This window comes from Daphnia pulex, chromosome 5 (assembly GCF_021134715.1).
Source record: "Daphnia pulex isolate KAP4 chromosome 5, ASM2113471v1".
NCBI classification, from domain to species: Eukaryota; Metazoa; Arthropoda; class Branchiopoda; order Diplostraca; family Daphniidae; genus Daphnia; species Daphnia pulex.
This window is the reverse complement of record NC_060021.1, coordinates 3,148,316-3,174,706: the sequence shown is the minus strand read 5'-3', so window position 1 is coordinate 3,174,706 and position 26,391 is coordinate 3,148,316. Positions and strand designations below refer to the sequence as shown.

Below are 26,391 nucleotides of genomic sequence, written 5' to 3'. Positions count from 1 at the left end.
CGACACAATATATACACGGAAGTACCGACCATTACGTGAATCGTACAAGAAAAGCGAAATGGCTCACGAAAATTAGTTTTTAGAAAATCCCAGAGATGGCGGTGGTAGTAGTAGCGGGAGCTATAGCGCTAGTAGATGTGAGAATAAAAAATGCTCAATAATTACTTCCAGTTCCAGCACCGTTTAATGTCTTTTCTGAGTCTCTTAACCGACAAATAATGAAGGAAGATACAAAATCCACAAATGTGTTCCAATGATTTGAACAAAACGAACGACAATGAAATTTCAAAACAAAAATAAAAAAAATGTCAACGCCGTTCTTGTTTTTTCTCGTCTGCCAAAATGGAATGACACACGCACAAAATAACGAAAAAAGGGGGAAAAGTAATCTTCTTTGTTCGATTTGATGATTGAAGTACAAAAATGGGAAATAATACAATACCAAAACATCCTGTAATGAATTTCAGTCCATCAGTGTCCGTCCACCTGTTTGGTTCTCATAATACTTTTCAAACCAAATGAAAAACTTCAGGCAGGTTTCATCCAGACGGGAGTACTCTCAAAGTGTTCCACGGCTTGCTTGGCTGCATACTCGTAAGCATCGGTCATAATCTCGAAATCTTCGGGGTACGTCATAAACATCTCCTGTCCCACCTTGATGGAAGCGATGAAACGTCCCGATTTCAATTGATTGTGATTCAAAGTGATTCGACCCAGTTTATATTTAGCCATCATCGCTTTCAGGCGCTCGCAATAGAACTCGCCCAGCCTGGGAAAAGAAAAAAGAAAATAAATTTCACCGTCACTATTCACTGGCCCAGCATTTTAAATAGAAATTTACCTTGTTGATAGAACAGCTTTCGGCTTGGGAGTAAAATCTTGAGTGACGGTCCGAGAAACTGGTTGAGATTCAACGGGCTGGTTAGGCAACCGTCTAGATAAAAGAGGCGAGACAGGAGGTGGATGCTTAGGAGCCTCTGCTGGCAAATGATCGGGAAGATGCATGAAAGGCCGGGGCGTTTGTAGTGGCACAGTCGAAGGTGGACTGACGACCACTGGAACGCCGTTCCTCAACAAGACGCGTGGAGCCCTGGCCGCTGCACTTATTTTTGGCGTGGGGGCAACAGGAACTTCTTCTTTAGCCATTTCAGGAAGTTTTCGAGTTACTTTAAACGTCTCGGTAATGATTTCCGGTAATTTGGGACGTTGCTCTTCCTTTTTAATAACGACACGACGATGAGGGGCATTCTTTCGTTGCTCGAAGCCAGAGGGCAAGAACTGCAGCGTCGATTTGGTCGCTTCCTGGAAAGGGTTAGGTGTAACTGGCCTCCACTGGAACGCGTCAGGGCTGACTGGCTTTTCTTCATATACCTTTATTGGAGATAATGGTTTAGGCAGATGTTGCATCTGTGTCGCGGAATCTTGCTCGAAGGGATTGATGGGATCCACCGGTTTCGACGAGGAAATCTTTAAATCATTCAGCGAATTTTGGACGGAATCTACAAAAGCTGATGGCTTTTGAATAACCTGAGGGGTTGGTTGAACGTTTGAAGTTTGGATCGTAACAGGAGGAGTTGCAGGCTTGTCCGGCTGCACTTGTGGAGCCGGTGTCCGAGGTTGCATCAATTGGGGAGTCAAGTGGGCACGACCGGGCACTCCCTGAGGCTTGTTGGCAGGTGTGACATTTAATTGCAGAGGTACAGCAAAAGGTTTAGGCTCCATCGCAGCATTTGGCACGGTCAACGGTTTGTTGTTATTGATGTTGTAACTGTTGGAAAACATGCTGGGACCTGTTGTGGTTGGAACTCTCTGGCTGTAGTTTGATGAAGGTGGAAAATTGGGCTTCTGCATTACAGGAACTGAGAGTGGTGCCTGATTATATAGTTTCACAAATCTAGGAGGCATATTTGAATTTTTAAATTGACTGGAATACAGTGGTGGTCTAGTAAAGGTTCCACTTCTAGTGTTGTCAAATCTTTCTTGAGGTTTGTAGGCGTTGAAATTTGAGTTGTAGTTTCTGTTGAAGTTAGGATTTGGAGCTACTTGCGAGGAAACTCTAAATGACTTGAACCTGCTACCCATGGAAAAGTTGCTGTTGGTTTTCTTCTTTTTGGCTGATCTCTGTCCTTGAACAAGTTCATTGATGTGAGATGATCCTTCCAACGGAACAGCCTTCACATACAGCATTCCATCTTGGAAATTTGTGTAGGAAGACACTACGTCTGGTATGCTTCGTAAAAAGTCATCCATTTGGTTGTAGCCCAATTTTGCGTACGGCATGGCTGTTCCCATTTCCGAAATGTATAGCCCTACAAAATAACAGTAATTTCATACCATTTTAGTACAGATTAGATTCAAGAATTAATACCGTATAGCCGTTTAGATGTAATGGCTGTCTTCTCTGTACATAAGAGTGCCTGAATTTCGAGCTTCACTTCATTCCTCAGTTTTTCCTTGTCCGTCATCTTCAATATTACGTGGGAAACAACAGTTCAGTTTCTTTTTTTAATTAAACGTTAAACCAAAACACGTGTGTAGTGTGGTCGCGTCGTTTGCTCAAGAGGACAGTCTTTTTTTCTGCACCACGATGACTAAGCCAAGGCCAAGATACTAGCCAGAGGCTAGACTGGCTAGACTTTTCGGTTTTGCATCGTTCTTGCTGCCATCTAGCGGCAAGAGATAAACTTACCACATGAGCGGATTGCGCTTGCATAAAGGCGGCACCTACTTTATCAAACTCAAAGAATAGCATAAAGAACATCGATTTTTACAACAACCCGATTAATAAAATTAGCCATTTTTTTAAATGAGGTGTATAATTGTAAAATTTTATGTAAATTAGCCATAAACCATCAATTCAACAGTAAAACACATTTTTTGAACAATATGAAGACTTTGAAGAGCATGTGGAATAAAAAGTAACACCGTGATTCATGAAAAAGTGCTATACATCATCGCACCAGTTTATTATTTGCTATCTTCTTTAAAATAGTGACAACACCAGGATATAACTTACAATACATGAATTGAAGATATCACACTCGAGAACATGTTTGCTTTTGCATTTATTTAAATGCTTTCTTCTCCCTCCTTCATATGCCCATATGAAGATGATCCGGAAAATGGAACTCGAGTGGGTGTTTTTATTGTGACGTGCTCAAGTGTGAGTACAACTGGTTTAGCTGGGCGATGTGGGGTTTTGAAATTATTTTCAGCTAGCGGGTCTTTTTTGGCTGGCGGGATTGTCACGGCAAATTTCACAGTGTCCGAAGTTTCCTTCGGCACTGTGGAGGCAACCAGAGCTGGAAGCGGAAGCGGGCGGTTCAAATTCAAAGGATAAGGCCGTGCGGTCATTGTTGGAGGCAAGACCTTGTTATCGGGTGACGCTGCCGGGAGATCTTTGACGTCTAAACTGGAAATGTCGACAATTTCTGCCTTTATCTCGGGGATGGATTGCTCTTGGCAGCGGCTGAGACCAAACACCATGAACCAGATCAAAGCAAGGGTGATAAGATGTTGAACCTATAGTTGTATACAAAGTAATTATTACAATGGAAAATAACAGCTTACAGCAGTGTGGTTGGCCATATATTGTAAAAGGTACACATTTCCTTATCCAAGACAAGAACAATTTTAAAAACTAAGGAGTTATTTCTGATTTGCATACCTTCATTTCCAAATGAAAATGTGTTGGAGTGTTGAATACTAGTCGACTGGATGGTTTCAACTGCAACTGATGTCAGAGAATTCATCGCCCAGCGTTTTTAAAGCGCACATTCATGGCCATCATCATATGATTAATGAACAGTAAAAGATCTAGCTTCTCTCATTGATGTTGGTAGCCTATCTTTCATTGACATTCAATTGAATACTTCGAATTTGATAATTAAAATAAAATTGATGAATTTTTAATCCCCCCTTCTCCAGATTCCAAGAAACAACCAAGGATAATCACTAGCTTGTCTATTACTAAGGCAAGTGCGCTAGGAAATGTACACATCTATTTATGGTAAATTGGTATTTGTTTAATTTTTATTGTGTAATTACAATTGAGTATTAAGTTTTCCTTTCCCATGCGTTTCCAAAATATTCTCAGCCGACGAGAAGTTGAATACTAATTTCTTTTTGGATTCCAGCAATGAATAAGGCTTATTCTATCGCTGCTCTTTCGCAATAACGCAAGCTTTTTCTCTTCTCCATATTGGGATAAATTTAAAAATTATGCAAATGATTTCAATCGCCCAGTCCCTAATTTACAGATGCATTCAAAAATTGTAAAAAAATTGTATTGCAGGAAGAATGTACACTGACAGTACCTCCTCAGACGACAAGTGAACGTTTAAAAATACTTCTTAGACCCCAAATAAAACAAAACATGTTGCAGCCTTTTTAGTCGGAAATGATTTGTTTTCTAAAAAAGAAAATAATCAAATACGGAGAAGAAGTGTTCCAGGAACAACCCAAGGGGGTCAATAAAATATGCCAGCCAACTGGTCTACCATTGACTTCAGTTCAGGTATGTGCTGCTTGAGAAGGAAGAAGAGAAATCTTTTAGAAGAGCCGGAGGGATTCAACGGGGAAAACTGAGTTGACATTTTTCTAAAAACTTTGGAGCTAGTAAATATTTTTTGGGGGTTTAGTTCACCGTTTGAGCCCTATTCGATTTGCATCGTTTTCTCAGTTTGCAGGGGCCAAGTGAAACATCATGTCGTCAACAGCATCGCTCGACGGCAGCTATGAGGATAGCCTGGCCAACGAGAAATCAGACTTGGTGTCCACCCAGCAGTACAAGGATCAATCTCTCCAATGGATCGACAAGGTTATTTGCAATTCCAAGCAATCTCGGTTAATTTAATTGATTACGTGTTGAAAGATTATCACTCGAAGGAAGAATTACTTTCCTCTTTTAATGAAGTGATTTTGTGTTTTCGCCGTCAACAACGCACCTTCAACGTTGTAGCGCATATTTACTGTGCTACACGTACCCATGGCAAATGGAATTGATACCAATAATAGTCAGTTTTGTTTGTTTAATTTTTAGTACGAAACCGATATGATGGAGAACAGCAACTATACCGAACCAAGACACGTCGTTAAAGCATTTGTGGAACTCGGTCTGGACCGTCAGTCCCGCATTTTGGATATCTTGGCCGGCTCTGGAGTCGTCGCTGAAATGGTAGGGCAATTTTATCGCCTTATAGCGTTTATGTTACGAAACGTCCCCAAAATTTAGTTTGTCATCTCATTCCGATTCGTGTTAGTTACGTCCTTGTGGCTACACCAACATTGACGCTATCGACGCCAGCAAAGAGATGCTGGCGCTGGCCAACAAGAAACAACTTTACAAAAAGTTCTACGTTTCGCTGTTGGGAGGGCAGCACAAAGCGCCCGTCCATGACGGTTGGTTCTACATTATCTCGAGATCAATTCTTTGAATGAATTAATTTAATTCCCCTATTTTTCCCGTAACATCAGAGACGTACGATGCCATTATCGCTAGCGGAACATTCGCCCCGGGACATTTAAATTCTGACGCTTTTGGTGACCTTATTCGCATCGCAAAACCAGGTTAGTTTTTAAAACGATTAAACTGTTCTTCTCAATGAGATTTAAAAATCATGTTGATTGAATTACAGGCGCAATTATCACGTGGAGCATGCGATCCGATTACGGGTCGTCAGCTCCCAAGTTCGCCCATTTCGACGCCGAGGTGGAGGATTTAGTGAAAAACGGCGTCTGGCGCCACCACGTCCCGCGCAGAACCATCGAGCCTTACCTGCTAGGATCCGACGGCTATATCTATACCATGAAGAAAATTTAGTTGCAAATAATTATCTCTTCTTCAATTACGTCTCAACTTTGTTTATTTTGTGTGATAACAAACCGAATCATACAAACAAAGGGTAGTCGTTCAACCAGTCGATTTTCAGTTTGTGTTTTTGTTATGAGAATTGTCTTATAAATTATAAGTTTATAACCTTAGAAATATTTCTCCAAAGTGTTACGCAAAGTAACATTGCTATTAGCCAAGGTGTATTAACTAGCCTGCTAACGAAAACATAGTGATTTATTTTGGTTTTTGAAATTTTTTTTGAACTTTGAATGATGGAAACAGCTCAGACTTTTAATCTATATAGTTGAAAGAGCAGGTGATAACGTGAAAACTTGCCCAGTTTATTTATTTTTTAAAAATGTATATTGATGCAGACGATCGATTCTTTTTTGAGTAAACACAAGCTATTTTACAGATTTACAGACATAGTAATGTTTGGTGAAAAACATAAATTTTAAACATGCATTGTTTTGCATTGCTGCGAATAGGATATAACATATTAAAGTTTAAAAAAAAATTACAGTTTCAGAGTTGCGACATTTGTTTAGCAGTTGAATCCATGGCAGAATATATTCTGTTCATCAAATCATTGGCGTACTGGACTTCCAACTCTCTGCGCAGGATTTTGCCCGTATTGTTTTTAGGGATTGCTGCGCACAATTCGATGCCGCCTTTGATTTGTTTGTGGAGCGAGACCTTGGAGTCGACAAATGCCTGAATTTCAGCATCGCTGACCGATTCCATTCCCGGTTTCTTGACGACGTAAGCTCGAGGGAGTTCACCGGCGTGTTCGTCGTGGATTCCGATCACAGCAGCTTCAGCTACAGCCGGATGGGAAGTCAGAACATCTTCAAGTTCGGCTGGAGCGACCTAACAAAATGTTGTATTAATTATTTGTTCAGAAGGAAACAAGAGAATGTCAGTCTTTTACCTGGAGTCCTTTCACTTTAATGAGTTCTTTGTTTTTTGTAACGATGTGGTTTATAAATTTCGATGCATCTGGCATCGGTTGCAACTTGTTGGCCGAAGCAAGTTGACCTAGCGCGGCTTTTTGGCCGTTAGTGCCAATCCGGTTGGCCAGTAGAGCGGCTTTCTTTAGAGTCGATCTGAGATGAAGCGATGACATTATGGTAGATAAAATGACCTGTAATTTATTTAACACATTTTGTTAGCCCTAAAATTCAAGATTAAATATAGAATTGTATTTGCCTACCTGTGTCTATTTGTAAGTTTGCAACTCCAGTTAAGGGAACTTGGATACTATGAGAAACCCAATGAGCCGTGCTGGTTTTTATAGTCTGCAAAACGCGGCTTAGAAATCCTAATCTGAATGTTGGAAATCACGGGGTATATACGTGTACACGTCTCTGATGGTGTTGGGGGTTTTTCCTGGGTTTGTTTTTAGTTGAACCTTGTCATTCGTGTAATCAACTTTCATTTTCCGTTCAGCTATATCGGATAATGATGAATCTACGCCCTACAGCCCCACCGAACCACACCTTTCGCATATATGTATTATCGATATTATCACTTGGCTGCACAGCAACAACCCTAACCCCTCCCACCTTTTCCCGCTGATGTATCCTAAATGTAAAACGAGTGTTCTGTATTTGTTATCATAAAATAATAATAAATAGTTATAAAATATAACAATTTTTTTTTCAACTGTCAATTTTATCAGTGGAGCCCAATGTTGGCTCGTCTGGTTTTGTTAAGTACACAATTAATGAGCAGCAGGGAAGATAGACGCGTTTGTATAGCCTTGTGCTGGCTATATACTTCATATATATAGGCTATGTTCCAAACAAGTGACCAAGTGACATCAATCAAAGAGGTTAGAGAGTGATTTCAGGGTCTGTAAAAGGAAAATGTTTGACTGCTGAAGTGCTGATATATTATATGCCGTTGACCACGCAAACCAAAAAAACAAACAACATGTACACACACACAAAAAAAGAATTTCTAAAAGAAAATGTTTGACATCGGAAAAATCAAAATATTTACGTAATTCAAACGGACAATGCTAGTTCAGCTTTTTTAAAATGAATTCCAATCATGTGCCAGAGTTTACTAAAGGAAACCCGGATTATAGTGTCACATAAATAAATTAAAAACAACATAAGAAATAAAAAATAAAGGATCGGAAAAACCAGCGGTTATTTTTGTCGTGAATTTCTCTTTTGAATAATCTAGGAAAAAAACCCGAAAACTGTATACCTTATAGTCAGGGAGCCCGTGTCAAAGTAGACACAAACCTTTTAAGAGAAGGTTTGACTATCAACTTTGGTTTAGGAGGGTGGGAGAACCGCGAGATGGCGCGTCTGACGATTCAGACCGGCCGGGTTCGAGAGTTATTCACTCCCGAAGTCGGCGTGATTTGGGGAAAATCACAAACTGTTTAAGAGAACAAATTTTTCAATCGTAATTTTTAAAAAAATACACTGATTCTAACGTCAGGTCGCCAGACGTTAGAATCTGCCGTTTTGAACAAATCAGACGCAGTCAAAGTTTCACTTTTTTGTGAAATTTCACATTTCATTTAAGAAATGTATTTTTTTTTGCATAAAATAGCTGCAAGTGAATTAGCAATTAAAATGTAAGACCAGACGGTTATATCGGCCGTTTTATACTCATCAGACGTCATGAAAAACTGACATTCAGACTCCTAAGTTTATTTCTTTAATGCGGCAACACCGTAAATCTGGCGCTATTTATAAAAAATTTAAAATGCAAGAGAAGAAAATTTGTGACTTGTTGGTTGTCTTATTCAGACAAACTTTTAATTCCTATACAGAGCTTCTATTACTACCTTGGGATTCTTATACGAAAGACTTGGGCGTATGGCAGGAAGATCATTTGATGAATCTGTTCAAGTATTGCTTAGAGGACTTAAAAACAGTGAGTCTCAAACAAGAGCAGAGAGTTTAGTCACTTTAGAAAAGGTAAAATCCATTTCATGTTTTTATAAATTTAAATTATAAATATTTTTTTATACTGTTTCTGTTTAAGCTGTGTTGTGGAATGGGTTCAGCAGCATCCAATCAGCATCGTGATATCTTTAAGACCTGCAAGTTATGTCTGTCAGACAGAAACATGAATGTTCGGGCTGCAGCAGCCAGGGTAAGACAAATATGGCTGAATTTTATTTTTTCTCTGATTTCATTCATCTGAATTTTGCAGTGCATGTGGGAAGTCATGAAACATTCGTCTAGTATCCTACAGCTTAACGAATTTGAATCCATAGCTGCACTGAGCTTTCGTGCTCTCGAAGGTTCCAATCATGAAGTTCGATGCGCTGTGGCCCTTTTGTTAGGTCATGCTGCTGCTGCAGCACTTACACCTCCTAAACCTGGCCCAGCAAGAACCGGTCTGTCGGCAGCAGCGAACCAGTCTACTGCCTCTTCAGCGGCGAAGGTTGCCTCAGTAGAAGAAGTTCTAGGAGTAATTTCGACCGGATTTTCTGTGGAGGTGGAGGTTTCCTAAAGGGAACAGGTGAAATGATTAAAGGACCAGCTGCCACAAGCCGAGAAGTTCGAGTTGGAGTCACAATGGTATTAGATTAGATTTAAAAATTATAATTCTTTGTCAAGTATCTTAGAAAAATCTATAACAGAGCTACGTCGTCATGGTCCAACAACTTGGTTCTACATGGTTGGAGCGCCACTTAAACACCATGTTGCAGCATCTACTTGATTTAGCAGCCCAGCCGCGAGCTGCTCCTACCCACGTTGACGCCGTCTATTCCCGTCAGTGCATCACTTTCGTGTTTCGTTCACTGTTGGGCAAAATGTTGGGCGAGAAGCAGCAAACGGCTGCTTGTAAAGAATTAGCTCGCATTATTAATCATCAGATGAACAGCATAGGTATAGCTGTCATAAATCCACCCATTAATGAAAAACTAAATTGCTCGTCTTCTTTATGTTAGATCCCAATCCGGAGAATGCAAAAGACAGTAGCACGCAGGAAACTATATTTAAGTCAACATCTTCTTGTTTGTGCGCTGCAAGAGCTTGGCTCACTTGTTCACAGTCTTGCTAGCTCTGCATCGGCACTTTTGGCCGATCAGGTAAATCGGTTTCATAATTGTACAAGCCTTTCTCATTGAAAACAAAATGTATTGTAGGGAGCTGGCGTAATTGATTGTGCTATCGCTGTCTTGCTTCATCCGTCGCAAGCTGCTCGTCTTGCAGCAGCTTGGAGTCTGCAGTCTATGGCCGTTGCTGTTCCATCTCATCTTACACTACTGATCGACAAGTAACTGATTTAGTATCCCGACTTAAAAAAAATAACATTAATTTTTCTTTGGTATTTGTAAAGATGTGTTGATGCCCTAGAAAATCTTCGAAGCACGCCCGAAGCTGTGTCAGGTTACAGCGCTGCTTTGGCAGCATTGATAGCTGGTGTTTCATCTTCTAGCTTGGGCATCCCACATAACCGTGGAAAGGTAATCATAAAATGCAATATTTGTTTATTATTATCTTTCAGTTTGCTATAATCTTAAAACGACGTCTTTAGATTGTGTTCAACACTGCCGAGGAGCTATTAAGAAGTGCAAGCCAAAACAACAGACTCGCCGTCCAGCGCACACAGGCTGGTTGGTTACTCATCGGAGCTGTTATGACTTTGGGGTATCTGTGGTCAGTAGCCTGGTTCCTCGAATGTTGCTCCTTTGGCGCAACAGTTTCCCTCGTTCAGCTAAGGAATTAGAATCTGAGAAAGCTCGTGGCGATGCTTTCACCTGGCAGGTACTGCCATATTTTTTATGATTATCCAGTCAACTTAGATTGCCAGAAATCTTTATTAATATAATTGTTTTTCTCAGGTGGCGCTCGAGGGTCGCGCTGGTGCCCTTTCGTCAATTTGTAGCTTCCTCCGACACTGTCCACAGCTGGCCACAACTGAGGATATAACTAAACGTCTCATGGGTCCGCTGGATGCCGCCATCACTATGCTAACAAGGTTTATTTTCAATTCATAAGCTATGCATTTATTTTATATAAACAAAACATGTGATGATTTGCATTGCAACAGTCGTCAAGACATATGGACAGCCTCTCAAGGCAGCATGCGCTATGGTTCGTCTTCGTCTTTACGATGCTCTTTCTTTAGTCCCTCCTCAATACTATGAAGGTATTTACGTTTTGAGATGTCTGCTCTAAAGAACAATACTTTACTTAATACTGTTTTTTTTTAGCGAGTTATACTCAACTTTTACGTTTGCTGGTGGCTGTTGGTGGCTGTTGGTTGGTGCTGGTGGAGTTCACTTTAGCTGAAAATCCAGCCAATACAACCACATCTCTGTTGCAGCAACAATGCCAACCTGATGGTTCAGCAGTCTTGTTGCATCCAGATCTTCAAGATTCAGACTAAAATTTGCTTCAACAACAGCTGTTGCCCAACAGTGCCGCCGGTTCAGGAGCCCTTGAACACGATCCATGTTCGCATTACGCTTTGGTGACGGATAGGTCACAGAATGTTGGGAACGTACCTGGGCCACTTCCCTTGGGTGTAGCAGTTATCGATGCATCAATCACACTATTTGGACACGTTTTCCCTCGAGTACTACACAAACACCGTCTCCAGCTGTTGATCCATTTTGAGGATAGCATCAAACAAGCCAAAACCCGTCAAGCCGTTCAAACGAATATTTTTGCCGGTAAACGAAAGCGAAGAAGAAGAAGCCACCGAAAAAGCCGCCGAAGATGAAGATTTAGCTGCCGATGATTAACTTTATGTTTATTGTTTTAATAATGCAACCTTTTATAGCTTAAATAATTCAAATTTTTTTAAAATATAATCAAGAAAAACAATACAAAGTTGAATTTTCTTCTCTTGCATTTTAAATTTTTTATAAATAGCGCCAGATTTACGGTGTTGCCGCATTAAAGAAATAAACTTAGGAGTCTGAATGTCAGTTTTTCATGACGTCTGATGAGTATAAAACGGCCGATATAACCGTCTGGTCTTACATTTTAATTGCTAATTCACTTGCAGCTATTTTATGCAAAAAAAAATACATTTCTTAAATGAAATGTGAAATTTCACAAAAAAGTGAAACTTTGACTGCGTCTGATTTGTTCAAAACGGCAGATTCTAACGTCTGGCGACCTGACGTTAGAATCAGTGTATTTTTTTAAAAATTACGATTGAAAAATTTGTTCTCTTAAACAGTTTGTGATTTTCCCCAAATCACGCCGACTTCGGGAGTGAATAACTCTCGAACCCGGCCGGTCTGAATCGTCAGACGCGCCATCTCGCGGTTCTCCCACCCTCCTAAACCAAAGTTGATAGTCAAACCTTCTCTTAAAAGGTTTGTGTCTACTTTGACACGGGCTCCCTGGACTGTACTGTCGTCGGGTTATCAGATTCACAGTACACCCGTGTTTGACTTATTTTTGTTTTCATTTTTTGAAGACAATGTAGGACTCAAAGGTCAAATAGCTATTATTGATTGCGGTCATTGAGAAAATATGGTTATCTTCCTATTTACCAACAAACAGATCTCATTCAGCAAATAATAATGTTAAATTAAGTGTGGTCTGATTGTCCATGAATAGAATAACGTTAAATTAATCCCTGAGACGTGAAATGCGCAGTCAGCTATAGGAAATTTTGTTAGGGAAGGAAATTTTGTTTAGCATTAGATCTCGGCTAAAGGAAACTAAATCTTGAACTAAGTGTTATTCATATTAGGTCAGTAGTATAGCTAATCCCAGAGAAGAAACCTGACCCGACCGATTTACCATCTCAATCGGCTAGTATTAACGAACACATTGCGATCTGAGAATTCGTTGTGATGATCACCCAAAAATTTGAATAAAAGAAATACGGTAACTTTAAGGAAATACAAAAGATCAGGTGTTTAATCAAGCGGCAATATCAGATGATTACCAGAATACAATTAAGTTTTTTTTTCATGTGGATATTGATGCAGACGATCGTTTATTTTTTAATAGGTACATAATTTTTTTTTTACAGATTTACAGACACATCGAAAAGTTATATGGCGAATAAGATAGATGCTGTTTAACGTGCATCATTGCGGCGTATACAAGCATTCATTAAAATAACAAACAAAAAATAACAGTTTCAGTTATTCCGACATTTTTTTGGCAGTCGAATCTACGGCAGCATATATTCTGCACATCAACTCGTTGGCTTGGTTATTGGCGTACTGGACTCTCAACTCTCTCCGCAGGATTTTCCCCATATTATTTTTTGAGATAGTGGCGCAGAACTCGATCCCTCCTTTAATTTGTTTGTGGGACGAGACCTTGGAGTCGACAAATGCCTGAATTTCAGCGTCGCTGACCGACTCCATTCCCGGTTTCTTGACGACGTAGGCTCGAGGGAGTTCACCGGCGTGTTCGTCGGGGATTCCAATGACGGCCGCTTCTCCCACAGCCGGATGGGAAGTTAGAACATCTTCAAGTTCGGCTGGAGCGACCTAATGAAGATTTTTATTGATTATTTGTTAAGAATTAAACACACAAAAGGATGTCGTTTTTTTTAAATTACCTGGAGTCCTTTGACTTTGATGAGTTCCTTGAGGCGATCGACGATGTAGAAGTTGCCATCGTCGTCGTAGTAGGCGACATCTCCGGTGCGAAGCCAACCTTCTCCGTCAATCATTTCCTCGGTGGCTTTGGGGTTGTTCCAATATCCTTTCATCACTTGCGGACCGGAGAGGTAAAGTTCGCCATGTTGGTAAGGTCCCAGAGCTTGGTCGCCGATTTCGTGATTGATGACTTTCGCTTTTGACCTGGAGATGGGAGCTCCACAAGAGCCGAGCTTGGTGTTTCCTAGTGGAGCCATCAACCGCCATCAACACCCCTGGAGACGTTTCCGATAGGCCGTAACCTTTTAATAATAATTATAAACCGTTAATAAAAGCTTAAACGAGCTTTCCTCTTTTACACAGATGAAAGTTATACCTTCTTGAAGGCTTAAGTTTGGATTGTTTAGCCGTTCGAGCAGCGTAACAGAGGTTTTTACGCTCAAAGGGGCCGCGCCACAGGTGATTGTGTGCGTCTGACTAAGCGACTCGACTTTTAGAGCTGGATATTGGGCAAGAAGACTTACTAGAGGGGGAACAACGTGGAGCACTGTTGGCTAAAATTGAGTAATACAAACAAAGTTATCGACACATTACAGCAATATTTAGAGGAACAATCCGGTTAGATTTTCAAATTACCTTGTGATCATCAATAGCTTTCAGGTAACTCTGAACTTCGAATTGGGGCAGCGTCACTAATTTGGCGCCAGTTTCGAATCCAGTGTTCATCAGAAGTGTGATGCCATAGGTATGAAAGAAAGGAAGTAGACAAATGTACGTGTCCTGGTAGTTGGTCGAAGCAACTTGCAGGTTGGTGCCTCCTGGTTGCATAAATTGCATTGCGTTTGAAGTCATGTTGAAGTGGGTCAACATGACACTCTTGGGCAATCCTATTCAAATTAATTAATTTAGTTAGTAGAAACTCAAGATTGCACATCATATGGGTGCTTTGCAATCCTTACCGGATGTTCCGCTAGAATGAGGAAGCAAGAAGATGTCTTCCTTGACATTAATCTGTGATGTGATGAAAAGTGTTAAAATTAACATTCCCGGTATCCTAGATTCTATTTGTTTGTCTTACATCGGGTGTTTCGTTGAAAAGATCCCCGGAGTCTTGGGCCATTGGAAAGAGACTGCGCCATCCTGAGGAGGGCCCAAAAGAATGATGTGTCGAATAGCTGGACAAAGTCGGGCAACTTGTTTCAGGGTCTCGGCCATTGGAGCCACGCCAAATAGAGCCGTTGCACCGACAACAGAAAATTGACGAGCCATTTCCTCTGTGGAATAACACAAGAAACACATTCGTTAATCTCTATTTGCATTCGGTGATAATATGAAACATTCGTTTATATACCTGCAGTAAAAGTGGGGTTGACCAAGGAGACGGGCATCCCAGCACCAGAGGCTCCGTACAATACGATAGGGAATTCCGGAATATTTGGCGAAATGATGCCAAAGACTTCGCCTTTCTTGTACCCCATGCGAGTCAATGCGCTTCCGAAACGGCGGATCAACTGGCGGGTCATCTCGTAGGTGTACTTGCGTCCAGTTATTCCGCATTCCTGTAAATACAAATCGAAGACAAGTATCAATAAATGTGTCATGAAATTCAACAAAATTGCAACATACCAGTGCGATTTTGTTTGGCCAGCGTCCGGCGCTTTCGAAAATTTTTTGGACCATCGTCATGTCATGGAGATCGCAATCTCCGTACGGCGATGTAACGATGTTGTTTTCAAACTTGGATACATCTGGCGTCGGTTGCAACTTGAAGGCTGGAGCATGTTGACCAAGTGCGGCTTTTTGGCCGTTAGTGCCAATCCGGTTGGCCAGTAGAGCGGCTTTCTTTAGAGTCGATCTCAGATGAAGCGACATTATGGAAGATAAAATGACCTGTAATTTATTCAACACATTTTGTTAGCCCTAAAATTCAAGGTTAAATGTAGAATTGTATTTGCCTACCTGTGCCTATTTGTAAGTTTGCAACTCCAGTTAAGGGAACTTGGATACTATGAGAAACCCAATGAACCGTGCTGGTTTTTATAGTCTGCAAAACGCGCATTGGTAATCCTAATCCCAATGGTGGAAATTACAAGGCACTTCATGAAGTAACTCTTGTTGTTGAGGGTTTTTCCTGGGTTTGTTCAGGTTGAACCTTGTCATCCATTGTCAAATTTAACTTTTCGTTTAGGCATATTGGGCAATGATGAGTCCTATACAGCCACACCTTTACCGTCTTTCACATCCATTATCACTTTTATCCCTTGGTGCACACCTCCCAGCCCTCCCACCTTTTCCCGCTGATGTATCTTAAAGGGAATTAGAGTTTCTAGTTTCCTTCGTTTGTAAATATTCAGCAAAAATTTACGTGCTCGTCGCGTAATATAAAATATATTAAAATTTAAATCAATCAAAACTAGAAGGTTTTAAATTTCTTATCAGAATAAGCGGTTTGATTCTCTGGATAGCCCCACAACTAATAATAATTGAAATATTGAATGCATGGAACTAGGCGTTAAATACCATTAAAAATGAAATTAAAATATAGACCGGAAGTGGATATGGATGAATGAATCAAATAAATGAATGAACTATAATTTTATTAGAACAATCAACATTAACTACAGCACAGTACGTTTGTTCATTGGACAGTTAATTTGAACTAGGTACATCTTATTGACGCTCATTACCGACTCTTCCATAAACACGCGGTTTTGAAAACACGGGAAATCCAAAGTAAATTTCCAGATGATAAGATTTTTGTTATTCAAAAAGGTTTTTTTCCAAGTGTCGCTTTTTATCAGCGGCGCCAAATGTTATGGCTCGTCTGGTGTTTCATATGCACAGTTAACTCAGGTAAGATTTGAGACGCAATTGTACATAGCCTTGTATGTACTGGCAGTACTTTACAATATATGCATGCTCCGAACAGGTGACGTCAATCAAAGAGTTTATAGACAGGATCTCAGGGTCAGTCAAGCTAGTAGGTTTAACTGACATATATGCCCTTGTTCGTTGATATAGAAAACAGTCAAAACACAAACAGTAAAATCAGACATGTACAAAAAAAAAATTCTTAAGAAAACCTTTGACATGGAAAAAATATCAATTTTCAATTCAAACGCGGAAAAAGTTATTGGCAAAGCTTTTTGAAATTGAATCGTTGTTTTTCCCTATCTTATACGCAAGTATGATGACGTCAGGAAACCCACGATTGCTGTCATGAACAAACTAGATTAAGAATTAAAAAATCGGTGAAACCAGTGGTTATATTTGTTGTGAATGTATTTTATTGTTTAACCTTGATTGGGTATGACTTAACTGTTCCGTCGTCGCGGTATCAGATGCACGCCCGTTCACGCCCGTGTTTGACTTTTATTTTTTGTTATCATTTCTTCAAGGCAAATGTATCCCAATAAGGACAAAGCTATTTGCTGTGGCCATTGAGAAAATGCTGGTAAAATTTTTTATTTACCAACAGTTTTTTTTTTTTAAATAAATGATAACGTCACATTCAGTGTGGTCTGATCGTCGATTAATAGAACTGTAAAAACCCTGACACGTGCGATCAGCCTGCTCGCAGAGCGTACAATCAGCTGTCGGGTAGTTTTATTTAGCGCTAGATCAAGGTTAAAAGAAACTAAATCTTTTAGTAAAGGTACTAATTAATTCTTAAAAATAAAGTTAAGATTGAGACAATGAACAAAGTTTTTTTTTTTAAGTTGGAGGATAAATTGGTTGACATTATTATAAGCTATAGAAATTAAATCTCACGTCACATAATATTGTGAAAACAAAAAAGAATCATACAATAACAAGTGGGGTGGTGGTCTAGCCAGAAGATTTTTGGTTTTTGTTTTACAAAGAGAATTGATTAAAATAACATTAAAGCCTTAGAATCATTTCGCTAAAAGTGCAACGCATATTTCACCAATAGTATTACTATGCCCAGAAGGAACATTGAAGGGTTCTGGATTTTTGTCATATATCAGTCAGCATTCAACAACAGGCCTAGTTATGAAAACGTCGTTATTCTAGATTTATTGAGAATTTTCGTGATGATCTATGAGCATCTGCAATGGAAAGATTTTGATCTGAAAATTTTTAATAACAAAGTTACGCCAAGGGAATGCGAACAACTCATGCGTGTAATCTATTCAGGTGATTCGCGAAAACAATCAAGTATTATTTTTGTCATGTGTATTGATTCAGACGATTGATTCACTTTGAGTATACATACATTTTTTACAGATTTACAGACATCGTGATGGTTTGAAAAATATAAGATAAATTTTGAATTGCATTTTTTTTTGCACTGCCGCGCAAAACAGAAAAAAAAGGTAGTTAAAAAAGATACAGTTTTAGGATTCCGACATTTTTTTTAAAAGCATTCAAATCCACGGTAGAACATATTTTATCTATTTTTCAAATCTTTGGCTTGGTTATTGGCGTACTGGACTCTCAACTCTCTCCGCAGAATTTTCCCCATGTTATTTTTTGGGATAGTGGCGCAGAACTTGATCCCTCCTTTAATTTGTTTGTGGGGTGAGACCTTGGAGTCGACAAATGCCTGAATATCAGCGTCGCTGACCGACTCCATTCCCGGTTTCCTGACGACGTAGGCTCGAGGGAGTTCACCGGCGTGATCGTCGGGGATTCCAATGACGGCCGCTTCTCCCACAGCCGGATGGGAAGTCAGAACATCTTCTAGTTCGGCTGGAGCGACCTAATGAAGATTTTGATTGATTATTTGTTTAGAATTATACACACAAAAGGATGTCGTTTTTTAAAAATTACCTGGAGTCCTTTGACTTTGATGAGTTCCTTGAGGCGATCGACGATGTAGAAGTTGCCATCGTCGTCGTAGTAGGCGACATCTCCGGTGCGAAGCCAACCTTCTCCGTCAATCATTTCCTCGGTGGCTTTGGGGTTGTTCCAATATCCTTTCATCACTTGCGGACCGGAGAGGTAAAGTTCGCCATGTTGGTAAGGTCCCAGAGCTTGGTTGCCGATTTCGTGATTGATGACTTTCGCTTTTGACCTGGAGATGGGAGCTCCACAAGAGCCGAACTTGGTGTTTCCTAGTGGAGCCATCAACACCCCCGGAGATGTTTCCGATAGGCCGTAACCTTTTAGCAATTAAAATAAACCGTTAATAAAGGGCTTTAGCGAGCTTTCCATTTTTCAAAGTTGTACCTTCTTGAAGGCTTAAGTTTGGATTGTTTAGTCGTTCGAGTAGCTTGACAGATGTTTGTACGCCCAAGGGAGCCGCACCGCAGAATATGGTGTGCATCTGGCTAAGCGACTCGACTTTTAAAGCTGGATGCTGGGCCAGAAGAGTTGCTAGAGGAGGGACAACATGCATTGCTGTTGGCTATTATTAAAAATCAAAGAATCATATACATAATTAGTGACAGTCGAGGGACAATCCGGTTAAATTTTGAAACTACCTTGTGATCATCAATAGCTTTCAGGTAACTCTGAACTTCGAATTGGGGCAGCGTCACTAATTTGGCGCCAGTTTCGAATCCAGTGTTCATCAGAAGTGTGATGCCATACGCATGGAAGAAAGGAAGTAGACAAATGTACGTGTCCTGGTAGTTGGTCGTAGCAACTTGGTGATTGGTACCTCCCGGTTGCAAAAATTGCATCACGTTTGAAGTCATGTTGAAGTGGGACAACATAACGCTCTTAGGCAATCCTATCAAAATGAATTAAATTTCGTTAGTAAAATTCTACTATGCAAGAATATCGCTTAAATTACAATTACCAGAAGTTCCGCTCGAATGAGGAAGCAAGAAGACATCTTCCTTAACATTAATCTGTGCGAACCCAATAAGTGTTAGATAAATATCCCAGGAAAATTTGATTCTCATCATCTTACATCGAGGGTTTCGTTGAAAAGATCCCCGGAGTCTTGGGCCATTTGTTGGAAAGAGACTGCGCCTTCCAGAGGAGGGCCCAAAAGAATGATGTGTCGAATAGCTGGACAAAGTTGGGCAACTTGTTTCAGGGTCTCGGCCATTGGAGCCACCCCAAATAGAGCCGTTGCACCGACAGCAGACAATTGACGAGCCATTTCCTCTGTGGAATAACACAAGAAACACATTCGTTAATCTCTATTTGCATTCGGTGATAGACTAATATAAAACATTCGTTTATAATACCGGCAGTAAAAGTGGGGTTGACCAAGGAGACGGGCATCCCAGCACCAGAGGCTCCGTACAATACGATGGGGAATTCCGGAATATTTGGCGAAATGATGCCAAAGACTTCGCCTTTCTTGTACCCCATGCGAGTCAATGCGCTTCCAAAACGGCGGATCAACTGGCGCGTCATCTCGTAGGTGTACTTGCGTCCAGTTATTCCGCATTCCTGTAAATACAAATCGAAGACAAGTATCAGTTAATATGTCATGAAATTCAACGAAATTGCACCTACCAGCGCGATTTTGTTCGGCCACCGTCCGGCGCTTTCGAAAATTTTTTGGACCATCGTCATGTCATGGAGATCGCAATCTCCGTACGGCGATGTAACGATGTTGTTTTCAAACTTGGATACATCTGGCGTCGGTTGAAACTTGATGGCCGAAGCATGTTGACCTAGCGCGGCTTTTTGGCCGTTAGTGCCAATCCGGTTGGCCAGTAGAGCGGCTTTCTTTAGAGTCGATCTCAGATGAAGCGACATTATGGAAGATAAAATGACCTGTAATTTATTTAACACATTTTGTTAGCCCTAAAATTCAAGATTAAATGTTGAATTGTATTTGCCTACCTGTGCCTATTTGTAAGTTTGCAACTCCAATGAAGGTAATAATTAGGATACTATGAGAAACAAAATTGAGCTGTTCGGGTTTTTATAGTCAGCAAAACGCGCATTCGAAATCCTAATCTGAATGTTGGAAATCACGGGGTAACCAATATTGTTGGTGGTTTTTCCAGAGCACTTTACGTTTGAACCTTGTCATTCATAGTTAAATTGCACTCCCCGGCACTCCCCGTTTAGGGATCAGATAATGATGTATCCACGCCCTACAAACCAAACCACACCTTTCCACCTTCGCTCGTTATTGCTATTATGGTTATATCGCTGCACAGCAACAAAGTTCTCCAGCTCATCCCCCTATTATCCGGCTGATGTAGCCTAAAGGGAACTAGAGCTTCCTGTGTTTGATGAAAACATTATCCAAGAATTTTAAGAATATGCCTGATGTTTATTTAATTTAATTAATTTACAGTGCTCAAATGAATATAGTTGCTGGACAATTATTAAAATAAATATTTTTGTATTTGTTGAATTAATGTGAGGAGTCCCACTGCATTTACTCTACAGCTGTTACTATTGCTAGTGCAATTTTTCACAGTTTAATTGGCATCATTTATAAGAACTAAAAAAAAAAATAGCTTTTCATCTTAATACAGCAGAAATAGCCTTATTTGAATGTATGGATGATCCCTCATTATTCACACAGTAGAAGATAGAATAATAATTAGAACCATAACTACATGCAGTTTTGTTGTTTAACAAAATTATTATTAGCCGTTGCCTTATTGGAGAGTTAGAATCCCGGTACACATAACCTTAGAACCTCGACGTTCGTTACCGACCCTCCATCGACACGGGTTCGGAAACTTGGGGAAAACCAACAAAAATCCCCAGCTGGATAGGTATTGATATAAAATTGAGTTTTTTTCCCAAGTGATACATTTTTATCAGCGGAACCCAGTGTGTTGGTTCGTCTGGCCCATTTACATACGCAATCATACAAGATAGAAGCTGTATCGTATAGCTTACAGGGCTGGCTATAATTACTTAAAGATTTCACAATACGTCAATCAAAGAGATGGGAGAGAGGTCTGTCAAGGGCAAATGGACTGGCTGCCATATGCCGTTGATGATTGATAAAATAGAATACAATAATCAGTAAAAGCAAATTACATAAAAAACATAAACTGAATTTTAAATTTCGGACAGAGAAAGCTGGAAGACAATTTTTTCAAACGCTTATTAACCGTTGTTTAGTCTTTTTCCAGTCATTGTGTAAATGTTGACGTTATAAGAGACCCCGATTGCCGTCATAAAAAAAAAGAAAAGAAAAGAATCGGTAAAACCAGCGGTTATTTTTGTCACGAGCTAGTAATATTAAAATAAAATAATAAAATCTTGTGTATGCATAACTGTACCATTGCCGTGTTATCAGATTTCATTACGTCCTGTTGAACTTTATGTCTTTTGTTATCCTTTGTTATTTATTGTAAGGAAATACCCAAAACTACTGATTGTGGCTATTGAGCGTACGTCATCGATTGATCAACAAACAGTCGTTGTGAATAAATAATGATGTCAAATTCAGTATGCTGAACCTAATCGTCGATTTAAGGATTTCGGCAGTTGGGAAAATTTTCTTGGCCGCGGTTTTTGAGTTCGTTTTTCTCGTTTTTTTCGGTTTCTTTTTCCTTTCAGTTTTTGCGTTTGTTCCGAGTTTTTTCGCATTTTCATTTTTTAAAATGCGCACTCGTTACGCCTTTTATCTATCTCCCTGATTACTTAAGGATTGTCCCCTGTGTGTGAAATTCATTTTGTTAAATCCCCGACCCATGCAGTGTGCAATCGGGTGGGAAACAAAAGTTTGTTAAAACGATCTAAACTTCGGCTACGAAAATTAAACTAAATCTTTTAGTTCTTTTTAAAAATAAAATTTGGAATTGAGCGATGAACAGAGAAAGTGTTTTTGAAAAAAAAAAGATTGATGGTTCTAACGGTTAATCTGGTTGACATTAGTATGGGCCATAGAAATTATATTCCGCGTCACAGAAATATAATTTTTGTTGAACATCATTGGAATAATTACGGAAAACCTGAAAATGAAGTATTTACTCGGGTAAAATTGAAGTAACAAATAAAAATCAACCAAAACCGCTACAGAAAGTCTATGACTGATGTCAGTCCTGACTCAAAGGTCTACTTAAGGCCATCGGTTGCTACAGAAAATTACACCGCCTGTTTGAAAATCCATTAAGAATGACTTCTTCAGCAGAGGGCAGTGCAACCAACCGGTCTTGCATGTCCAATCAAAAGTGGTTTTTCCTTCTTTTCGTTTTCGTCGGTTTCATTTTGATGGTGGCTTCTGGGCTAATCGTTTATTACTCTTTCTGTACATCAGCCAGCCCAAGTGATGACGGCAGTGCCACAAACGACTTGTCTGATACATCACGAATGTGTCCCCAACCTACTCCAGCGACCAACTGTCCAGCTCCACCAGAGAATTTACCTTTTTGTTCTTCCCCACCAACGTGTCCGCCAATAGCGGCTTTACCTTGCACAACCAGTCCGGTTCAGGTCTGCAGACCCTGTCCAGTTCATCCAACGTGTACTGCATCGAATTGCCAACAGGGAGCGCCTTGTCCGACTCAGCCTCCTGTTGCAATACCAACTGAAATTCGTCGATTGACAGAACCCGAAATGACCAACACAAGAGCCTTCGATCTGATAACACGACATCCCGTGAATTCTTACGAACGTCTGCAAGTTGCTCTTCAACTGATGGAGTTCAGCATCGAGTGGTGGGCGAATGCTTTCACCGTCCGCAACTGCATACACGACATTAGACGTGTGTGCACCGTTTGCAAGGATCGTTACCATTACTTGCGCTGCATTGTGGAAAACGATCTCGACTCGAACAAAGAAATTCCCAAGGCGACGAGATTCGTCAATGAAAAATATGTCAACGAACCGAGTAACAACATGAACCACATTTACGCACTGAATGACCGTGGGAATCGCTACTGGTTTCCGGAAGACATCCGCCGCCGAGCCCATCATTCCGCCAAAGAAGAACAATTTCAGAAGTATTTTGAAACGGACGTGGACATGTGGAAGTGGGGACTGCGTTACGATGAATACATTCCGCTTCAGATCAACCAAAGGGCACTCAGTTTTTGGATCGACAAAGCCGGGACACCGAACAGAAGACATTGCACACCTTGCGAGGGAACGAATCCTCTCCATCACATGAGTTGTACTGCCTATCCGCATTACTTGTACGAAGGTGGAATCCGGACCACTGAATACGATTACACCTGGTGGCCACCGCACCAGCTGTAAGTTTCAGGCCCTGTGTTACACGTTGAATAATTAAACTCTCGATTAAACTTGATTCTGATAATAAACAGTCGAATACAAATGATTTAAAAAAATATTTTTCTCGACTCTGAATTTACTTTATTTCCCTCTATTATTAGCCGATTACCCTTTATCAACGATTACCCTATACGGAACACCATTTTCAAATAATAACTGATGCAATTTATTTTCCGGAACTATAGCCAATTATAAGGATAAAATTTTAAATAGCAAAGGAGGTGGTGCACAAAAGTTAACGGTTTAGCCTGAATGGTCTTCTTCTTAGCAATTCATCATCCAACGAAGATTTTGTTGTTCGTTAGTTTTATAGTCGCGGGAAACATCTAGTAGGTTAATTATTTTGAGGCTCCAAAGGGTAAGTAAGCGCACATGTCGTCGCATTTCTTCTTGGACGCGAAACGATTTGCGTTGCCACCGCAGCCGCCGTAAATAAAATTTTTGCATTCGCCTTTATTACGCGAGTCAGTTGGCGGATCGAAATACCACGCAGTTACCGCCGCTCGGCACATTCCAGAGTCTTTTTTTAAAGTGCACACATCTGCGAGAAAAGAATTAATCATAATGATGTGTACAGTTTTGGATTTTTTGAATTTTAGTAGACTTACTTGCCGGTGTTGCGCACCTCTTCTCACATATCTTTTTTGTCCCGAAACTGTTAAGGTTGCTGCTGCATTCACCGATGTTGAACGAGTAACAAGTTCCAGTCGCTTTGTCGAAATACCAAGTGGGAAGTAATGTTCGGCACTTGACGGATTCTCGCTTCAAACTGCAAACGTCTGTTCAAAATTTGAATCATTAAGTATTTTCATACAGGTATAGGCCTATTTGCAGTTTCCTTTCCCTTATGAACTTGTGCGTTATACTTACCATCAAATTGGGCCGCTTGCGATGTGACCAACATCAAACTCATAACGAGAAACTGATGGAATAAAAATTTGGATATTAATCGACTAACGGTACAATCTCGACAATTAGTAGTCTGCTCATGATATGAACTGTGAAGAATAAAGTAATATGTTTTAGCTTACCAAAGAAAACATTGCAAAAGATGTTTTCATGTAGCCTAATAAAACCGCTTGACAAATTTGAATGTAGAGACGACGGTGGAAATTGCTTTATTTACCTCTGGCTGCCAAAGCGTATCTGAAATATTTGAATGGTTTATTAGACAATATAAGATGCTCTAAATTATACGTTCTATTATATACTCAATTGAATTTCGCGTGCGTGCTGTCAATCTAAACTGGAATCAACCAATAGTAACTTGACAAATGTTATCCGTGTCCATGGGAAAAAAACTCACCGATATATTTAGCCAATGATGGCATAATTTCGGCGGTAGTATTATTTTCCCGAGGTTAGTAATGCGGATAGCTGATACTCGATAACCAGTCAGAAAATAAAGCACTGGTTTTTCTCGTAGAGTTTCTCGTCAAGAGCGTGGTTTTTTCAAAAAAGCACGCAAATTTTTATTTTTATTGTTTAATTAGATTCATTTTACATTCCATCTTGACGTAATTCTTTAAATTAACATATTGGTAATCCCATACGCAGATCGCGTGCCTATTGGTGTTGGTTCTTGCCGCCCAAATTCAAGCTCAAATTTACGGATACGGTCTCGGCGCCGTAAATGGTGGATACTACGGAAACTACGGTGCCTATCCGTTTGCTGACGTTCGCGCCACCACGGCCTATACACAGAAATCCTCGTCACTTACGTCAATCCTGATCTTTCTCGGCCATCCAGTCAGCCAGGACTAGCGCTAGCACTCGAATCAATTCGCATCAAAAATCACAATTCGAGTTGAATTGTTTTTTGAGTTGATTGAGTTGAAAATGAATTAAATCTAATTGCCAGAAACTCCTTTAGAATCCATTCTAATGAAATCATGAAAAATTCTAAAAAGTCATTTCTTGAATTAGGCAAGAAATATTACACTAAAACATCCAAAATTTTAACTGTTTTCATTTATTGCAGTATAATATCACTTGAACCGCACTTAATTTAGTGATAATTCAATTATAATAGAATATCTCCTTAGTTTAACGAAACAAGAGGTTAGCGCATCTAGCGGTCGAAATTGAAACTAAAAAAGTCGTAGGGGAGAGTGGGGCTATTTGGACCGATTTGTTTTCTCGTGTAGGACCTTGCCTAATCATCCGATTTAAAAAAAAAAATGTTTTTTTTTTTTTTTTGTATTTGCCTCACTTATAATATGGATAATTATTTGGAAATAAGATATTTGTGAGGGATTTTTCTCACGCTTACTCTGGGACTCACCTCCCTCCAAGCTCGCTCTCCCCTTTGCACATCCGTCTATTGACTAATTATAATGGTTGAATCGAATAATAATCTATAATAACCCAGAATAGGCAAAATGATAAAAATAACTTTTGAGGTTACGCATCTTTTATTCTAAATTTGAATTTCAAATACAAATAACAGACATAAATTAATATTCAGACACAAATACATTTTTTGTTGTTGACTTGTCGTATGGGTTTTTTGCGTCTTCTTCATATCCCGAACTGACTTCAACAGTGCTGCTGATTGTCGATGGGCTGCACAAATCAATTGTCGATGGGCTGCACAAATCAATTGTGTTCCCGCTTTGGTTAGTATAAAATGTAATGATGAGAATTAGAGGTGAGGTGCTAAAAATAGAGGTGTTTGTCCATCCCTCCGTGTTGGTAGTTGATGGCCAGGATGTTAATGAGTATGATGATGTTGATGAGTTGATATGAGTTGATATGTCCGACATGGGGGTGGTCATGGGAGTGGACATGTGGTTAGGTAAGGTTAGCTGCAATTAAACTCTATAACTTAATACCAAAAATTGCCACGTAACACAGCCTGTTT

General features: G+C 40.0%; 7 protein-coding genes across 11 annotated transcripts; 2 read left to right on the top strand and 5 right to left on the bottom strand.

Moving 5' to 3' along the window:
• Nucleotides 1-165: 165 nt before the first annotated feature.
• LOC124193571 (titin-like) lies at nucleotides 166-2,698 on the bottom strand. The gene is made up of 3 exons (XM_046587464.1): nucleotides 2,369-2,698; nucleotides 842-2,309; nucleotides 166-769 (listed from the first exon to the last, which is right to left on the bottom strand). The coding sequence occupies exons 1-3, from the start codon at nucleotides 2,463-2,465 to the stop codon at nucleotides 529-531; spliced, it is 1,806 nt and encodes a 601-aa protein (XP_046443420.1). The 5' UTR covers nucleotides 2,466-2,698; the 3' UTR covers nucleotides 166-528.
• Nucleotides 2,699-2,930: 232 nt separating this feature from the next.
• LOC124193766 lies at nucleotides 2,931-3,722 on the bottom strand. Its single transcript, XM_046587727.1, has 2 exons — nucleotides 3,668-3,722; nucleotides 2,931-3,522 (listed from the first exon to the last, which is right to left on the bottom strand). Exons 1-2 carry the CDS (start codon nucleotides 3,671-3,673, stop codon nucleotides 3,070-3,072), a joined length of 459 nt encoding a protein of 152 aa, XP_046443683.1. The 5' UTR covers nucleotides 3,674-3,722; the 3' UTR covers nucleotides 2,931-3,069.
• Nucleotides 3,723-4,511: 789 nt separating this feature from the next.
• Nucleotides 4,512-5,915, top strand: LOC124193525. The gene is made up of 6 exons (XM_046587392.1): nucleotides 4,512-4,617; nucleotides 4,682-4,819; nucleotides 5,042-5,176; nucleotides 5,262-5,400; nucleotides 5,476-5,568; nucleotides 5,637-5,915. The coding sequence occupies exons 2-6, from the start codon at nucleotides 4,706-4,708 to the stop codon at nucleotides 5,819-5,821; spliced, it is 666 nt and encodes a 221-aa protein (XP_046443348.1). The 5' UTR covers nucleotides 4,512-4,617; nucleotides 4,682-4,705; the 3' UTR covers nucleotides 5,822-5,915.
• A 217-nt stretch (nucleotides 5,916-6,132) lies between these two features.
• LOC124193524 (acyl-CoA ligase lcsD-like) lies at nucleotides 6,133-15,439 on the bottom strand. Of its 3 annotated transcripts, XM_046587389.1 has the most exons (6): nucleotides 15,351-15,439; nucleotides 15,018-15,281; nucleotides 14,743-14,950; nucleotides 14,470-14,665; nucleotides 14,351-14,402; nucleotides 14,126-14,278 (listed from the first exon to the last, which is right to left on the bottom strand). In XM_046587389.1, exons 2-6 carry the CDS (start codon nucleotides 15,261-15,263, stop codon nucleotides 14,255-14,257), a joined length of 726 nt encoding a protein of 241 aa, XP_046443345.1. In that variant the 5' UTR covers nucleotides 15,264-15,281; nucleotides 15,351-15,439; the 3' UTR covers nucleotides 14,126-14,254. The 3 variants fall into 3 exon arrangements, with proteins under 3 accessions (XP_046443347.1, XP_046443346.1, XP_046443345.1); XM_046587391.1 differs by lacking the exons at nucleotides 14,126-14,278; nucleotides 14,351-14,402; nucleotides 14,470-14,665; nucleotides 14,743-14,950; nucleotides 15,018-15,281 and adding exons at nucleotides 6,133-6,703; nucleotides 6,765-6,977 and having other exon boundaries at nucleotides 15,351-15,401; XM_046587390.1 differs by lacking the exons at nucleotides 14,126-14,278; nucleotides 14,351-14,402; nucleotides 14,470-14,665; ... (1 more) ...; nucleotides 15,018-15,281; nucleotides 15,351-15,439 and adding exons at nucleotides 6,133-6,703; nucleotides 6,765-6,977; nucleotides 7,047-7,152.
• On the top strand, nucleotides 8,561-11,747 carry LOC124195132 (HEAT repeat-containing protein 5B-like). The gene is given in 15 exon segments (XM_046589642.1): nucleotides 8,561-8,586; nucleotides 8,628-8,775; nucleotides 8,843-8,953; nucleotides 9,014-9,293; nucleotides 9,296-9,384; nucleotides 9,447-9,696; nucleotides 9,759-9,808; nucleotides 9,810-9,899; nucleotides 9,957-10,087; nucleotides 10,151-10,277; nucleotides 10,349-10,460; nucleotides 10,463-10,578; nucleotides 10,656-10,792; nucleotides 10,854-10,963; nucleotides 11,028-11,747. Coding segments are annotated over 15 exon segments (1,953 nt in total). The 3' UTR covers nucleotides 11,204-11,747.
• Nucleotides 12,757-20,308, bottom strand: LOC124193523 (probable 4-coumarate--CoA ligase 3). 3 transcript variants are annotated; one of them, XM_046587384.1, is made up of 10 exons: nucleotides 20,163-20,308; nucleotides 19,830-20,093; nucleotides 19,556-19,763; nucleotides 19,273-19,472; nucleotides 19,159-19,210; nucleotides 18,839-19,089; nucleotides 18,585-18,762; nucleotides 18,470-18,517; nucleotides 13,352-13,635; nucleotides 12,757-13,280 (listed from the first exon to the last, which is right to left on the bottom strand). In XM_046587384.1, the coding sequence occupies exons 2-10, from the start codon at nucleotides 20,073-20,075 to the stop codon at nucleotides 12,927-12,929; spliced, it is 1,821 nt and encodes a 606-aa protein (XP_046443340.1). In that variant the 5' UTR covers nucleotides 20,076-20,093; nucleotides 20,163-20,308; the 3' UTR covers nucleotides 12,757-12,926. The 3 variants fall into 3 exon arrangements, with proteins under 3 accessions (XP_046443340.1, XP_046443341.1, XP_046443342.1); XM_046587385.1 differs by having other exon boundaries at nucleotides 19,830-20,104; nucleotides 20,163-20,242; XM_046587386.1 differs by lacking the exons at nucleotides 12,757-13,280; nucleotides 13,352-13,635 and adding an exon at nucleotides 17,573-18,114 and having other exon boundaries at nucleotides 18,186-18,517.
• Nucleotides 20,309-23,660: 3,352 nt separating this feature from the next.
• LOC124193935 (BPTI/Kunitz domain-containing protein-like) lies at nucleotides 23,661-24,692 on the bottom strand. Its single transcript, XM_046587912.1, has 4 exons — nucleotides 24,560-24,692; nucleotides 24,399-24,450; nucleotides 24,137-24,307; nucleotides 23,661-24,069 (listed from the first exon to the last, which is right to left on the bottom strand). The coding sequence occupies exons 1-4, from the start codon at nucleotides 24,587-24,589 to the stop codon at nucleotides 23,867-23,869; spliced, it is 456 nt and encodes a 151-aa protein (XP_046443868.1). The 5' UTR covers nucleotides 24,590-24,692; the 3' UTR covers nucleotides 23,661-23,866.
• Between the last annotated feature and the right edge of the window lie 1,699 nt (nucleotides 24,693-26,391).

Coding starts and splice junctions, on each gene's coding strand:
- LOC124193571 (XM_046587464.1), bottom strand. CDS start 2,465: ATGACGGACAAGGAAAAACTGAGGAATGAAGTGAAGCTCGAAATTCAG. Junction 2,310..2,368: donor TACATCTAAACGGCTATACG/GTATTAATTCTT, acceptor GTTATTTTGTAG/GGCTATACATTTCGGAAATG. Junction 770..841: donor AAAGCTGTTCTATCAACAAG/GTAAATTTCTAT, acceptor TTCTTTTCCCAG/GCTGGGCGAGTTCTATTGCG.
- LOC124193525 (XM_046587392.1), top strand. CDS start 4,706: ATGTCGTCAACAGCATCGCTCGACGGCAGCTATGAGGATAGCCTGGCC. Junction 4,820..5,041: donor CTCTCCAATGGATCGACAAG/GTTATTTGCAAT, acceptor TTTAATTTTTAG/TACGAAACCGATATGATGGA. Junction 5,569..5,636: donor TATTCGCATCGCAAAACCAG/GTTAGTTTTTAA, acceptor ATTGAATTACAG/GCGCAATTATCACGTGGAGC.
- LOC124193524 (XM_046587389.1), bottom strand. CDS start 15,263: ATGTCGCTTCATCTGAGATCGACTCTAAAGAAAGCCGCTCTACTGGCC. Junction 14,403..14,469: donor TTTTCAACGAAACACCCGAT/GTAAGACAAACA, acceptor ATCACATCACAG/ATTAATGTCAAGGAAGACAT. Junction 14,279..14,350: donor TCATTCTAGCGGAACATCCG/GTAAGGATTGCA, acceptor TAATTTGAATAG/GATTGCCCAAGAGTGTCATG.
- LOC124193523 (XM_046587384.1), bottom strand. CDS start 20,075: ATGTCGCTTCATCTGAGATCGACTCTAAAGAAAGCCGCTCTACTGGCC. Junction 19,764..19,829: donor GGCCGAACAAAATCGCGCTG/GTAGGTGCAATT, acceptor TTGTATTTACAG/GAATGCGGAATAACTGGACG. Junction 19,090..19,158: donor TCATTCGAGCGGAACTTCTG/GTAATTGTAATT, acceptor TCATTTTGATAG/GATTGCCTAAGAGCGTTATG.
- LOC124193935 (XM_046587912.1), bottom strand. CDS start 24,589: ATGAAAACATCTTTTGCAATGTTTTCTTTG. Junction 24,451..24,559: donor CTTTTGCAATGTTTTCTTTG/GTAAGCTAAAAC, acceptor TTATTCCATCAG/TTTCTCGTTATGAGTTTGAT. Junction 24,070..24,136: donor GAGGTGCGCAACACCGGCAA/GTAAGTCTACTA, acceptor CTTTTCTCGCAG/ATGTGTGCACTTTAAAAAAA.